Raw genomic sequence first — 15,900 nt, forward strand, 5'->3', positions numbered from 1 at the left:
AATGTAGGGATTGTCACGACATCCGTATCAAGTATACACAAGCTATCTCATACAGACCGTAATGACGCTTAAGGATAGATTTCTGAGATTATTTTGAGACAAAAATTCTAAAATGTCGAAGCTAGTTTTTAAATTATTAGTATTTAATGTTAACAATAATCATATCGCCTAAAATTTGCGCATCCGGGTGTGACTGACATTTTGCGTTGTACCACGTTAATTACAGTGATTACATCTGAACTCACGAACTTTAGGAATATGCTAGGGATTCGCTAATTAGATAAATATGATTAGGATTTTCGTGTTAAAATGATCTCAGAAATCTATCCTTAAGTATTACGGCTTTAAGGGACATCCTGTATATTGAACTAGCTTGAAATTATTTCGAGAGGCACATACACTTACATGTACGCACTCACAAATGATATTATACATATTTTAGCAGGAAATGGAAATATAAACTCGTTACTTGTAATGAAGTTACAAGTTACTTTTTTTTGTAACTTTACTAGTAACTGCGTTACTTTTTTTGATAACTGTAACGGTAACGTAGTTACATTTTTTTGGTAACGGTAACGAATTTTACAATTACTTTTATTATTACTTTGCACACGATTAGACACAAGACAATAATGCTTGAGAAAGCCTCTAGACACTCGTTCGCTGCGATTGATAGTCGTCGATTTAAAAAAATGTAATAGAAAAGTAACGAAAAGTTACTTTCTCAAGTAATGGCAATTGTAACGAGTTACTTTTAAAAATCGATAACTATAGTAACTTGTTACTTTTAAAAAGTAACTTTCTATTCCCTGCATTTTAATATTGTCATCAATGCTTAAGCGTTCTACATAGTTATTTTGATGATCTAACAAAGTTATTTTCAGACATTTCAGCAAAGCCATTTCTTTCCGTGCAGGTTAGATTCCAAACCGCTGTAAATTTACCTGTTTGAACACAGGGATGAGGTTCGGTCGCTCATAAATTCGAGCAGGTACACTAAAGTTAAACCTATTCAAGAGAAGTCTAGCTAGCATATTCCCAATGGACATTCTTATTTAACAAGTGGCGCCGTGTCGTTGCTCCTTCATCAACATCCTGGAAAATTGCATGTAATATGCGCTATTCCCTTTCCTCATCTTAAGTCACCATTTATTTTCGTTAATTTCTACATTGTATACGTTCATTCATGCGTTAATTTGAACGACTGAAATTAGTATAAATCTTGATCAACGTTAGACGTTTGTTTAGATGTCCATATGGGCGCTTTGCCTTCCGTTATTCATATAACTCGTTTCAATGATTTTTCCATTCAGTCACATTTTGCGACTGGAAGCGCTTCCCTTCGAGGACTCTTACACGACACTTAAAACTCATCGTCCAATGCGACGATACTAATAAATCGAGGTATCGCGCGGCACGCCAGTATGCGATACGCGAAGGTGGTTTCCACACGCGAGAGAAGACAGAGAAAAGCCACGAGGCATAAATCACAAGTGGGAAGTTCAGCTTCGCCTTCGGGCGAGTCATAAATCAATAGCTGTCCGGTTGTGCACATGAAATGATTACACCGGTCCCGCGTGTAGAATTGAGCGTGGAACATGAGTTCCAACGTCGACAGAGACGAGGGCAGGGGAAGCGGAAGAGGATCCTCGAAATTGGCCATGGCGGCCGTCGTGCCGTCAGTTTCCCTGCAGATGTTTGACGACCACGACATGTGCAGTTTTCGCGTTTTCTCAACGTTCTCGAGAGAAATTCGCCATTGCTCTTTACTCTCCAGGACTGTTCTAAAACTTTACTCTGATTCAATGAGAAAAAAATTGTACATTTGACTAAATTAACTTAATCCATCTTTCTTTGTTGAAAAACGTATGTATTTAAGTCAAATATAATAAAATTAATTTAAATAAACAATTTATTTGGAGTAAGCGAGTATTTATATTCGGTATTTCAAAATCCTCTTAAGTAATGCCTCAAGATATCATAAAGCAATCACAGAACCATATTAGCATCACTCTTGCTATTTTTCCGGTTCCTGACTCCGACCTGTTGAAATGAATCACCGGCTCTTTAGCAGGTAGAAAAAATCTCCGATTGATCATTCTGAAATCTGATAATTTTACTTTTTTCTTTTTTAAAAGAAAACAGTATACACGGAATAAATGATTTGGCTGAAGTAAAAATTTAGCTAGATATAGATCTGAAAATAATTTTGTTGGATAAAATAATTACATAAAAATCTGAGGCATGAATAAGCATTGCTGCAAAGAGTTTTAACATTTAATGTTTTATTCAGCGTTCTACTAATTATGTGGATCGCATTAAATTCGCACTCATATTTTTAAAGAGTATTTTCACAGTTCAATAAAGTTATTTTCAGATTTGTATCTAACTAAATTTTTAGACACTTTAGCAAAACCGTCTTTTCCATGTAAACATAACAACGGCAAGAATCTTATAAATCTTATAGTGATACACACAATTAAATGACATGAGTGAATGGTAATTAACTAGAATTTATATACAATTAAATAACATTATTAGAAAATGATAATAAACTGGAATTTTCATTTTTGATCTTTCTTTTTTAGAGAAAGCTACAAACTATTGCATGCCGAATATTTATACTACTTTATTCCTTCTATCTTTTAGAAACTTCAACCTCTGACAGAATAGAAGATGCATGCATGGCATTAACAATGATTGAAACAAGATATAAATATGGCATGAGTTAATTCTCATATATCCATTTCTATTAATGTAAATTAACTTTAATTTCGGTTTAATTTACCCTTTATCTTATTCTAATTCTTAGAATTAGGAAAAAATAAATGGAATCGAGATTAAAGTTAATTTACATTGATGGAAATGGGCATTATTTAGAGTAAAGGAACGCAGCCTCGATAGTTCGAAAGAATCACTCGTTCTCTTAACGTCGATTGACGAAGAAATCGCATGAGAGTGAAGAGTTCGCGAATGAGCGCTTTGCGCCGGTCGCTCGGGGTAATTAACTCATCGCACGCCTCCCGGGGCGAACAATAACCCTTGTGTGTTGCTCGCGTGCCAATTAATATTATCGAGTATCACATACGATCTGCATACGATCTGCAGCGTGCGCGCGTGCCGTGACGGGGCACAGCGAAAGAAATCCGCGCGCGGATCTGATAGGCGGTATCTCCGCGTTTATCTTCGGTGACGCATCGTACAATGAGCGCCGTCGCCGTCGGCCTGGCATCGATAGCGGAAAAAAAGTATTGCGGATGTGAATGATATTAACGATCATTATTAATGCGATGTCTATATAGCTCTAATAGATTGTGAGATAATAAATCTGTTTTTTTATAGCTAAACTATATATATATATATATAGTGTATGTCTTTTTTACTTAAAGCGAAATAAGTATACATTTATATTTGAAATTTGGAAAGCGAGAGGGAAAGTTCTAGTGCATTCCAGTGCAATAAAAAAAGCAAATTGAATATGTCGATGTGATAAGATTGAATATTTAAACTCTAAGATCAGTTTTGAAAAGCACAAGTAATAAAAACAGAGAATAAAAGAATTCCAATCTATTAAAAAGTGTATTCTGATATACATACATGCTTTTCTGATAGGTTCATTGAGAAGAATTTTTGGTTGAAAATGAACGAAGAAGACTTTGAACATATCAATTCGAATTCTAGTTATCTCATCTTCGAGTTGTAATAAATTCAACCAGAATATTCTGATTTATCCATTTTCAATCAGATTTCCAATTAATGCAACCCTTTCTTCTGATGTTGAAATCTATTATTCTTGTTGTTTATATTTTTCACTTGTGTCTCAGATTTAATGATGAAAAATTTCTATTGATATAATCTGTACTGTGATTCTGTAATTCTTAACAACAATTCGGTATTGTTGTCTTTGCATAGATATTATATACATATAGGTAAGGTATAAAAGCAACGATAATATAAGTTAGATATATTATATAACGATACTGAATTGTCGGCTGAAGGCCCAATTTCACAACTCACAGTTAACTCTTAACTGAGGTTTAACTTGTTTTTCATCGCTTTCCAATTCTAGAATCGGAAAGAAATAATGAATAAGTTGAACTTCGGTTAAGAATTAACTGTGAGTTGTGAAACTGGACCTAAGAGTTACAAAATGGCGGTACTGGCTCCAATTTTGGCGCCCGCTTCAAAATCGCGCCGACATGAATCCGCGGATAATTAGACTATCGCGCGCGAGTAATCCCGATGGATTTGCGATTATGCATCGTCGAGACACGAGGAATCATTTATCATTCGGCGTGCCCTGACAGTCCCCGAAGCGATGGATCGTCCATTATTTCACTTTGCCGAATATTAATCAGCAGATTCGGAGTCCTAGTTCCGAAATCGTATGTCTCTCCGGGAATTCGACGCTTGCCTCGGCAATCAACTTTTCATCTTTAAGTTTTTTGTGAATCGATTTTCTCTTCTTTCACGATTTACATGCGGTAAATCGTAAACTACGTTATCACGTTAATTACAACTTAGGAAAACTTGTTCTTTTATGTGTATGATACGCATATTCATGAAAAGAATTTTACTGAAGTATCTAAAAATTCAAGTAGATATAGATCTGAAACAATAATTAAAAAGAAATTAAAAAGAAAATAAAAGCTCTAAGAATGAATAAAGAAAAGAAGTAAATAGTCAAACACAGAACGAAGCCTTGTATTTACATTGTTATAGAACTATTACAGAAAAAATGCGAAATATAATGGTGCAAACAGGCCTACCCTAAGCGGAATTATGCAAATTGTGCACCACAGAGCGTATTAACATGGAGGACGCTGAAGAGAGCATCAAATTAAGTTCAAAATTAATTCGCCAGTACTAATATTATTGTTTTGATGAAAATCGAAATCGGAGCATAAGTTGAATGTAAGAAGAGAATGACAGAGGCATAAACAAAAATTCTAGGAAATGTAAAGATACAGTAGAATGTAAAAGAATGTTTTAAGATATAAACGCCTCTTTTATATTTCGTTGTTCCAATTTATGCTTTAAAGAAATTTTGCTTATGTTCTGTCACTCTCCTTTTATATTTGATTTACGCTCCAATATTTATTTTTGCTAGGATTGTTTTGTCATACTTTTATTTATTTTTAGATTCAATTTGATACTTTAAATATATGTATATATGTAAAATATATATTTTCCGTGTTAACTGAATTAGTTTGTCAGATGCTCATAGAAGTGTTCTTTAAAAAAAGGTCAACTGGAGGCGCCAAAATGACTTTTGACAAGGGCGCCTTGTGGGACAGGAGTTGATTGCAAATGTTTCGATTATAGTTTTGGTCTCCTTCAGTGTCATAAAATTTAAATAATAAATATAAAATTAAAAGTACACACAGTGTATCAGAATAAAACATGGATTGTAAGAGCAAGATCTATGAAGTATTTGCGAATATAAATATAAGATCTGAAAGTAATTATATTGAATATTGTAATTATAATGGCCCATCAAAATAATTATATTTTCTAAAACTTTTAGACCGAATGTCATTTTGAAGAATGAAATCTCACTTTTAAAGATTGAAAATTGAACCACTTATTAGAGTGAGATTCAACTCCAAAGAATTTAGAGAGTAGGAAACATAAACAATGTGCAATGCTGCAAAACGTTTTAATATTTTAGCAACCAGTGTTTGAGCGTCTTACATAATTATTTCGCGATAGTGCAATAAAATTATTTAATCTATATCTAACTAGATTTTTAGATACTTCTGCAAAACCGTATTGGAAAAGTAATATTATAACAATTACAATTACAACGCTTACAATTTCTTCAAAGTATTATTATACGAGTACCTTTAACACGATTTCGCATTCTTGCAGACTGAAATGGAGACGGAGTCCGAATGTGCGGACGGCGTTCTATGCCCGAAGAGCAACAACAATAACAATAATAACAACACGAATAACAACAACAACATCGCCGTCGCGAAAAAGAGCGGTAGCGATAACGGATACGACGCTATGGAAATGGATTGCGGCGGTTGTGGGGAGAGCGTACGAGAGCGCACCGTCCTGTGCGTAGGGGGTCGTACTTGGCACTCGAGATGTCTAAAGTGTTGCGCCTGTGCACGACCCCTGCACGATCAGCACTCATGCTTCCTGCGCGGCATGCGACTCTACTGCAGGCACGATTACGCCTTGTAAGTGCAAACATATTTGCATGTCGAGTTTACCCTCATCTCTCTCTCTGACGCCTCTCGCCGGGCGAAGAGTCGCATTTGCACGGCAAGTTCGATTAGAATCACGGTTGTTACCTCTTTGGTTTTCGGTCGGAGTCTCCGACTTTGAAGTTTGAATCTCTCCTAGTTTTTCGATATATAGAAAAAAAATCTCCAGCTAGCTGCTCTAAATTTTAATATTCTTTTTTCGATTTTCTTTCGATTGAAAAGAAATCTGCGTGGTTATCTTTGGTCGTAAGGTCTAATTTGATAACCTTTTTTTTCTTTAGTTTAGAGATTTAGTTTAAACAGAATACTACAAAAAAGTGATAGTAACGATTGGTGATAATTAAAATCTGGAGCAAATGTATAATGAAACGCGAAGTAATATTTATTTAATAATTATCAATATATTTAAGCAAGTTATTAATGCAGAATTTTGTATGGGAATACAAACTTTTAATGTTTAGTAATAAGAATTAATACTGACAAACACACTAATATATAACAATATTTTATCAAGTAAAAATAATGTGGCACAACTTACGTTTTATAATAATGCAGATAAATAAAATTTACGAATCTTTAGCATGACACACACGCACACGCACACACGCACGCACACACACACACACACACACACACACACACACACACACACACACACACACACACACACACACAATGTAACCCATTTATAAATCCATTATATTTATCTTCAATGAAGATCCTTATATTTATCTGTGATGATGAGTTTACCGATAGCCGCCAGAAAAAGGGAAAATCGTTGAATTGTTATCCATAATATCGCTATCAACTGTTCGTGCATGCATTTTTAATTTTTATACTGAGTGACTTAGGCCTGTATTCATAGTGTCGATTCTTACATTTAACATCATATTAACTACAGTCTTAAGATGAATCAAAAAGCTATATTAGCATCTTAAGAAATTACTTAAGACGGCTTTAAAATAAGAACTAAAGCCGATATTCATATAGTTAGTTTTTGTAATTTAAAACTGTCTTATATAATTTTAAGATGTTATATAGATAATCAATGAGAGAGCGATATTCGTAATCCATTCTTATTTTAAAATTGTCTTAAAAATGTCTTAAGATGTTAATATAGCCTTTAGATTGATTCATGATAGCTTAAGACTGTACTTAAGATCTTAAATATAAGAATTGACTTATGAATATCAGTTAGAAAGCTACATTAATATCTTAAGATTATTTTACTAATAAAATGATCCTGAAATAAAAATCATGATTATGAATATTTTTTAAGCTCTAACGTATAATTATCTTTCAACAATCGATTTCTGGCAAGAGGATTATTGAACTTTAGCAGAACAAGTCAAAGAGTGGCAATCGTGATTAGAATCAGTGCCCGGAAATCTATCCTAGATTCTGGACGCAGATGTCGCCTGATATCTTATTCGATGTACTGTTCAATCCGCGGGGGGGGGGGGGGTGGAAGGAGGAAGAAGATCAACTTGTCCTTCGTGCACGGATCCGCATTCCGCATATTGCTATGAGGCGAGGAAGAGGAAAGATGGAAAGGATGAGGGGAAGGAAAGAATTATTGGATGTTATCGATGAGCCTATTAGTAATATCCCGCTTTGTCAAGGGCAACTTACTTGGACGCCTCGATGATGTGATTCGAAATCGAGTCGGCCCAAAGCCTGGCTTAAGAGGACGCGACTCGGCTATCGTGATCTTGCGACTCTCTTCCCTATTATCGCCGCTCATCAAGGGAGAAAATTATCACACAAAAAGCTCGAAACCGATCGATTTCGTTTATTCTCTTTATCGAAAATTCGGCGGTCGAGTATTATTGAAATATTCAGTTTCATGTCATTGATCTTTTAATCCCCTGTATAGTCACTTAATTATGTTTTTATGAAAAACATAACAACATTACAAACGATTATTTGATTTATATTTGATGCATTTTTGACGCCCTAGTTAAAGATTAATCTATACAATGAGATTTGCTTCCTGTTACTTGTTTCTTATAATTTTTTTTCTTGTCTTTTTCCTTCCTATTTTTATAGGCGTTTTCAGGATTTCAGTCATGGAAGGGGACACAAATTTATTTTCACATAGAACTTATTAAAATATATTTATATTAAAATTAATCTTTGAAAATCTTCAGCGTGGAGATAAATTTTATAATTTTCAGGAGTTGAATTTGAATCCTGGCTGAGGATCCATAATAAATATTTTTCATAATAAATTATTTGTAATTTTAAGATGCTTATTAGTATCAAACTGTTAACAGCTTTCTAAGATGCTTATTGGCAGCAATAATATTAAATTGCTTGTCAATTTAATATTATTATTCCAGCTAGTTTAGAATTGACAAATAATTAGTTTAGGTACTGACAAATAATCGGCGCACAGTTAACTTAAACTTGAAATTGTATAAATTCACAAGAAATACTATTAGTAGGCAAAAGAATTAAGAAATATTAATTATTAGGCTGAAGAACTTAATTCCCAAAAACCTAATATGGCAATTTTCACTTACATGTGTCTAATTGGTCAATTTTCATTTTATTGTTTTATAATCTTTGTTACAAAAATTATTTCTCGCTGTCAAACTTTAAGAGAAAGTGCAAGCGTTTTCTTTTGTCTTCCTCTTGTCTTGCATACGTCTATGATTCCATTTCTTCGTTTTGTCGCTAGATCTAAAAGTTGAACTTCAAAAGAGATAAGAAACACATGACAAGAAATATAATTATCGATAATCCCAAAGAGATAAAAGCAAGAAACAAAAAGCAAAGAGTACATTGTAGATCAATTTTGAAAGTCACTATTATTAATTATATATTATTAATTGTTTTACAATTATTAGTTGTTTTATTATTAATTGTTTTACATTTATTAGTATTTAAAGTCATTATTGTATAGACTTACTTGATATTTCCAAAGAAAAGTAAGAAGAAATAAAAAAAATGCGTATAAATTCTTGGGTATCGGTTATGTAACTTGTTCCTAAGGGCAAAACGTGACTAATGAAAAATTTTTTCATAATCTCAATAGTAAAAATTCTCACTTTTCATGTTTCCATCCTAAGGAAAAAGTTACATAATCGTAAAGAAAACTGCTATTATAAAGACATTGAGATTCATTTTCTTGCTGCTAGAGTGTAAAAATCACATCATAGGTGACTAAGGTGATTATTTCCGAGTTAAGGATTCTTTGTTCTTCGCGCGAAACAAGCACATAGGCATGGACCATTGATCCGGTCGATCGCGCGAACCGTATCCCCAAGTCACGTGGGTCTGTCCGCGCGTGTTGGCTATACGAATGTGGTATTTCTACATCGATAGACATCCATAAGCGCGCGTATTGGGTGTCCGAGATGTGCGCTCGCGAGAGAGTCGCCATTGGGTGATTAATGTCTTCCAATGTAGTCTGCCTCTCCTCGTCTTCTTCTTCCTCCTCCTCCCTCTCTGCCCGCGCGGACCTCACGTATAGTCGGCTATTCACGTCACCATGCATTCGTGTATCACGCATGCTCACGCACAGCACGAGCTGCGGAGTCACGTTGACGTCTCGACGTCTCACTGTCTCGCGCGCGCACGCGGCGAACGCCGCGGAAAAAAATAAATACTCTTGTCCTGAGAATCCTGAGATATTCTTTCGCGAGATCCTCTCGCTTCGGCTTTTACGCCTACTCCCCAGAGAGAGCCTCCGCATCATTTTTGCCTTCCCCTAAGACGCCGCGTAATCCGTTTATATACCTTAGACGTATCTTTCGTTACGCGATACTCACGAAGCATTTCTCAAGTTCTGTCCGGGTGATGCAGACAGAACGAGAGAGGTAAAAGAGAGAGGGCTTGAAAGATCCGACAATACGAAAAATAACATGCTAGAATGTGTACGATATAGCTGGCTGGGAAGGAATTGCCCGGCTATCATTAATTTATCAATGTCCCGAAAGCGGGTTACTTCGCGCTTCGTGATTCCGTATACCAAATATACGAGTACGTGTATGTGGGTGCCGAGTCACTCGAGATGGGACTGCCTAGTGTCAGTGTTCCGGAGGACTGAGGAATTCGCCTCGTAAGGCACCGAAGCCAGCTGCGATCCTCGAACCGTTCCTTCTTCCCGCCTTCATCCGAGTGCGAGCCAGCGCGGTACTTCTTTTCTTCCAAGTGAGCGAGGGAACGGAGAAAGAGAGAAGAGAGAGAGAGAGAGGGGGGGGGGAGGCGAAGAGTGAGAGAGAAATAGAGTGGTCTTTGAAATTAATAAATATTCACTCGACCCCCGGGGGCCTGTGCGCTCTCTACTCCCCGACATCCAGGGTCCACCAATCCTTTCCCCGCTTTCGTCGCTTTCGTATGTTTCGACCGAAAAAAGAAGAGGTTAGACGTCGAAGTGATTCGTGGCCCTGTATGCGGCAAAAATCGCTCTATTAGCGATTTCTCTCGGCGAAGCTCGTGAGATTCTGGTTTTTTCGAATCGATACGATCAGCGTAGAAGCGACTCGCATCGCCCAACACGATGTCGGGACCACCTGTCGTCGTAATCGCGTGTTATCTTCTTCACCTTGCCGGCACTTAAGACTGCATACCTCGCGGCTGCCGGGACACTCGAGACATAAGCAAATGATCGCAGTTCTTTGAGTTGACCAAACATCCGTGGGATTGAATAACACGTTATATGTATGTGTATATATATATATATATATATATAATTGGAGCAATAACTTTACGTGATTGTCGTTCTTCTTCGATATCTATCGTTCGTCAGAAATATTCGTACAACACAAAAATTTATAACAACATTGCTGCAAGGTTTGCAATGTTATTGCACAATATTGTTGGAACGTTTTGCTGCAATATTACTGGAAAATTGTAACGTTATTGAAAACATTACTGAGACGTTGCAATGTTCCTGTATTATTTCTGGAATGATCTATGGAGTGTTATTGCAATATTACTGAAATGATCTGTGCTGTATAGGATACTATATAAGGATTGCTATGTAAATTATGATTAGCTGTTTTATGCTACCGAGACGCAATTAACTTGGATTGATAGTAACGCGTATTTCGCTATTTTCAATCTTTAATCGTAATTCGTATGCCGGCGTTCGATCATGCTCTCGTAAGCGTCTCATACCAGCGAGCGCCCAACTTAATCCCCCGTTGACTTATAGGGCCCGCCTATGTGGAAGAACAAATGAATAAATTAGGGCGGGGCCGTTTGGTAGCCGACGCGCGCGTACGGCCCTGAAGATTTATAGATACCCAATACCAGTTCTCTCGTCGCCGCCGGATACGCAGGATCCCCTCATCGCCCTCTTGCCCTCCTCGGTGCGTTAAGTCTTGACTTTTCTGGGGTATGAAACCGTAGAAGGATAGACGCGGGGAGAACAGCGAGTGCTACTATTTACCTGAGGCGACACTCGAATGACACATCCATATTTCCACGATGGAAGATCTTCTTGTCGGGAAATTTTTTCGATTTAACGATGAAATAAGATCTGTAACTATAGTATATAATGGCGATTAAATTGATTTAGGACCAATTTTTAATTTTTTAATGACTTTATATTGATTTTTAAGATTTTGAGCCAATTTCTGATTGATTACATTTAAATTTGGTTACATTTAATTTTGCCAATTTTTAATTGGTTACGTTTAATGTTACGAATGTTACATTTAAGAATCGGTAATCATACTCATGATAATAGATTTGAATATCAATATATTAAGTCAATGTCCACCTTAGCAAAAATAAAAATTAAAGCAAAATATAAGGGGAGAGAAACATGAACATACCTAAAGCTTCTAGATAGCGAAAATGAGAAAATGTAAAGGAAATGTTTTTACGCTTTTACATTTTTATAATTTCCTTCAACTTACTCTATGACTTTTATTTTCTGTAACGCATAATTATAAATCTTGTACATTGATATTGATTGGGATCTTCTCGTTATTTCGATGAGTCTCCTCTAAACTAGAAAATAAAAAAGAATGGATCATAGAGCTGGTGATCGGTACAAACTAGCTTCTAGGCGTGCCCTTTGCGCGATCACCATAACCAATAATATCCCCTCCCTTGAAAACATCGCGTCATGCGACAATGACTATGCAGACGCGAAGACTAATCCTTCCATGAGCTTACCATATTTTTCCATACAATAACGCCATGGTCGATCGGTCGTTGATGCATTCTTCTATTTCTTCTTCTGCTTCGTCTCTATGCTCTTCCTCTTGCTTCTCTTTTCTTTTTCTTTTTCTCTTCCTTTTTCTTTCCTTCTTTCCTATATGTCTGTGCTTTTTATTGATCCTTTTTCTTTTCTTCCATTTCGTTCCTCCTTCTTCCGTTCCTTCTTCTTTTCTTCTTTTGCATATGCTCCCGTATGCATGGCACAACCTCTGCTGAATTTCATGTTTTAGTTTTCTTCGCGCTGCTCTATCATTGTCCCAGTAATAATAATAATTTTTTTATCTTTCTTCGATCTCTTTTCTCGAGTTCTCTTTTAGCACTAGATTCTGTTCTCACATCTCGTCGGCATGTATTCAAAGAAATCGAGCCATTTGTATAGAGTCGGAAGCCGCACAACTGAGACATCGAAATAATCTCGACGTAATCTACTCCTCGAATCGCGATACTGATCCTTAAACCGAGGTGGCTCCGATGCCTCGTCGCATCGCGTCGGGAGGACACCGAATGGTTGAGTAGTATGTTAATGAGGACAGGACTGCTGCCGGGTCCTCGCGTTCTCGGAGGTCTCGAATGAACCTGCCGTCGACGGGATAAAAATAGTTTTTTCGGTCGGTGTCCGCACGACTGAATTCGATATGCATTGCAAGAGAATCGCGTTTATTGTCCATTCGTAGCCGCGCGCCAAAAAAGAGAGACTCGCATGAATCAATAAACGATGAATGACAGTAAAGTGGGTGATAAATGGGCAGTACGTCGATCGACCGAGCCGACTCCCTTTGTTATTGATTACGCGCGTCGATTAACTTTTTTAACACTCGCGCACGTTTGAAAGTTGATGGCGACTTCGTCACGTGCGGCTTTCACATGGGAGAAATCCCTACTGTTTGCGTTTTTTGCAGAACATTCGGCGCGAAATGCGCGAAATGCGGGCGCAGTGTAGGCGCTGGGGATTGGGTGAGGAGAGCTAAAGACCGAGTCTATCACTTGGCATGTTTCGCCTGTGATGCCTGTTCCCGTCAACTTTCCACGGGTGAGCAATTCGCGCTTCTGGACGCACGACTGCTGTGCAAGGCCCATTATTTGGATGTGGTCGAGGGTAACAATACTTCGTCATCGGAGGATTGCGATTCCGAGCACGGTGGCAAAGGTAGCAAGACGAAACGCGTGAGGACAACCTTTACCGAGGAGCAGCTTGCAGTCCTGCAGGCTAACTTTCAGATGGACAGCAACCCCGACGGACAGGACCTTGAGAGGATAGCCCAGGTGACCGGCCTCAGCAAGAGGGTCACGCAAGTTTGGTTTCAGAATTCTAGGGCGAGACAGAAGAAGCACAGCGGCAAGATCAAGACTCAGAGTAAGTAATAATAAATTAAACAAGACCGCTATATGAATATACAGAACATAATAATAGCGAAATAGTGCAAAATTTTTTTTATATGCGTTAAACGCTGTTAATATGAGCATAAGTTAGCGATCTGTGGAATGATGGAGTCTCTCTCTACACATGTGAATTTGACATGTGTTATACTTTCACATGTCAAGTTACATCTAGTATAAATTTTTAATAAGCAAATTATAGGATATTTTATTAGCTCAATGAACAATATTGAGCGCTCTGATTGGCTCTTGGCAAAATCTCCTTTCCTTTAGGTAACCAATCAAATGTAGCAAAGGATCACATTTGATGGAAACAGACATGTACATTTGCTAATGTTTCAAAATCATTTGAATAGTATTATAATAGTTATCGTATTTAATTTTTTTAAGAAATAGACTAGAATGATAGATTTATAAGAGTATACGAATGAATTTATAAATAAAAATAATATTTGACGAGGCTATTACATTTGTAATAAATAAATAATTAAAGAAAAATGAAATACATATGTATACTTGATTTATTTTTATTTACATATTTATTATTATTAAATATATATAATATATAAATTTATTATTATTTAAATTTAGTTATAATCAGATCCCTCCGCATGTTGATCATTCCACACGTGTGAAAAATTTACTTTGGCAGCTCTGAGTGTGAATAGAGATTAGCGATAGAATAGGGTTCTGTATTTTAAAAATGAAGTAAAGACAATTTTATTAGATGTATTTAGAGTTTAGAGAAAGCACAACTATTATATAATTTTTTAATATGATTGGTTTTGATATATTTTGATTCAGTAAGAAACTAAGGGTAAGACTTATCATATTAAACAATTTTAACAACAAGAAAATTAATATTAGTAAAGTTGTTTTCATTGCTGAATGCAGCCAATACTAATATGTTCCGAGCGCGCGCTATTATGAGGTTTTAGTATAAAAGAAGAAAGCGCCAAATACGTCAAGATATTAGTCTCTAATAATAATAATAATAATAATATTTCTATGTAAATTTTAAACATATCTTTCAATTATATAAATTGCGCGCCGATTATTGTTAAACTGAAAACGCAATCACAAACTAAAGTTGTAATAATAATATCACAAGTTAAATTGATCATTGATTTGATAATGATACTACTAGAGCCTTAAAGTACTCGTTGTGTAAAGTTTTTACATAACTCGCATTACGGATAGTATCCCTCGAGGATTCAAAACGCCTATTTTCGTGTGCTTACAGTGCATCATTCGCCACCGATGCACCATCACCCAGTCGACCTGTATCCCAGTGGCATCAACGTGGTCGGCGCTTATCTTGGTGGTTATCAGGCCAGCAATGCCGGTAGCGAGAGTCCAGGTAGCCCGTTAACGCCCCTTACACCTTTGACTCCGCTCACACCGACGACGCCGAATCATTTGCAGGCTCAATTCTGTCATCCCGCAGGATAAGTCAATATAAATGTTTTCACGAAGTTATTGGTATTAACCTTTCGCACTGCATGTGTTTTCAGCTGCCATGATTAAATAATTCGGAGATTTATACAAAAAATCGTAACAAGGTTTTACAAAATTGAAAGTTGCCATATTCATTTTTTTCTTATATTCCCAACAAAAAATTAGATTAAAAGTGTATAACGAGCAGACTAGTTTCAATTAATAATTACATATGAGTTCTTAAGGCGAATTAATCTGTATATATTTCTCAAGATGTAAAATAAGCGCGCGTTATCGTTAATATAATATGTAATACGTATAAAAGGTACAAGTTTTTCGTATTTAAAATTAGATTAAGCTTATTTATTCTGAGCGTGTAAAACAATTTGCATCCGTTTGCGATTGTGAATAAAATCTCTTAGACGATGCAAAATGGAGGAGGAGTGACTAGAATGTCTCGTCCATTTTTCGAAATTTTGACGTAGATATCGTTTAACTCATAACACGAAATTGTATATAGAGCGAATTGTAGTTTTTGTACATATGTCTTCTGTAGATATAAGAATATTGTTTTGTGTGTGTGTGTGTATGCGTGTGTGTGTGTGTGTGTGTGTGTGTGTGTGTGTGTGTGTGTGTGTGTGTGTGTGTGTGTGTAGTCGTGTGTCGGTCGGTCGGTCGGTCGGTCGGT

General features: G+C 36.5%; 1 protein-coding gene across 1 annotated transcript; it reads left to right on the forward strand.

Moving 5' to 3' along the window:
* Positions 1-1,424: 1,424 nt before the first annotated feature.
* LOC105617018 (LIM/homeobox protein Awh-like) lies at positions 1,425-15,227 on the forward strand. The gene is made up of 4 exons (XM_012198600.1): positions 1,425-1,472; positions 5,872-6,191; positions 13,298-13,752; positions 15,019-15,227. Exons 1-4 carry the CDS (start codon positions 1,425-1,427, stop codon positions 15,225-15,227), a joined length of 1,032 nt encoding a protein of 343 aa, XP_012053990.1.
* The last annotated feature ends 673 nt before the right edge of the window (positions 15,228-15,900 follow it).

The sequence above is a fragment of the Atta cephalotes genome (assembly GCF_000143395.1).
Source record: "Atta cephalotes unplaced genomic scaffold scaffold00011, whole genome shotgun sequence".
In the NCBI taxonomy this organism is placed as follows: domain Eukaryota; kingdom Metazoa; phylum Arthropoda; class Insecta; order Hymenoptera; family Formicidae; genus Atta; species Atta cephalotes.

What these genes read in the sequence shown, in the direction of transcription:
- LOC105617018 (XM_012198600.1), top strand. Translation starts at nt 1,425, where the DNA reads ATGCGATACGCGAAGGTGGTTTCCACACGCGAGAGAAGACAGAGAAAA. An exon ending in GCGAGAGAAGACAGAGAAAA is followed by an intron (nt 1,473 to 5,871) that starts GCCACGAGGCAT and finishes GCATTCTTGCAG; the next exon opens with ACTGAAATGGAGACGGAGTC. An exon ending in CGGCAAGATCAAGACTCAGA is followed by an intron (nt 13,753 to 15,018) that starts GTAAGTAATAAT and finishes GTGTGCTTACAG; the next exon opens with TGCATCATTCGCCACCGATG.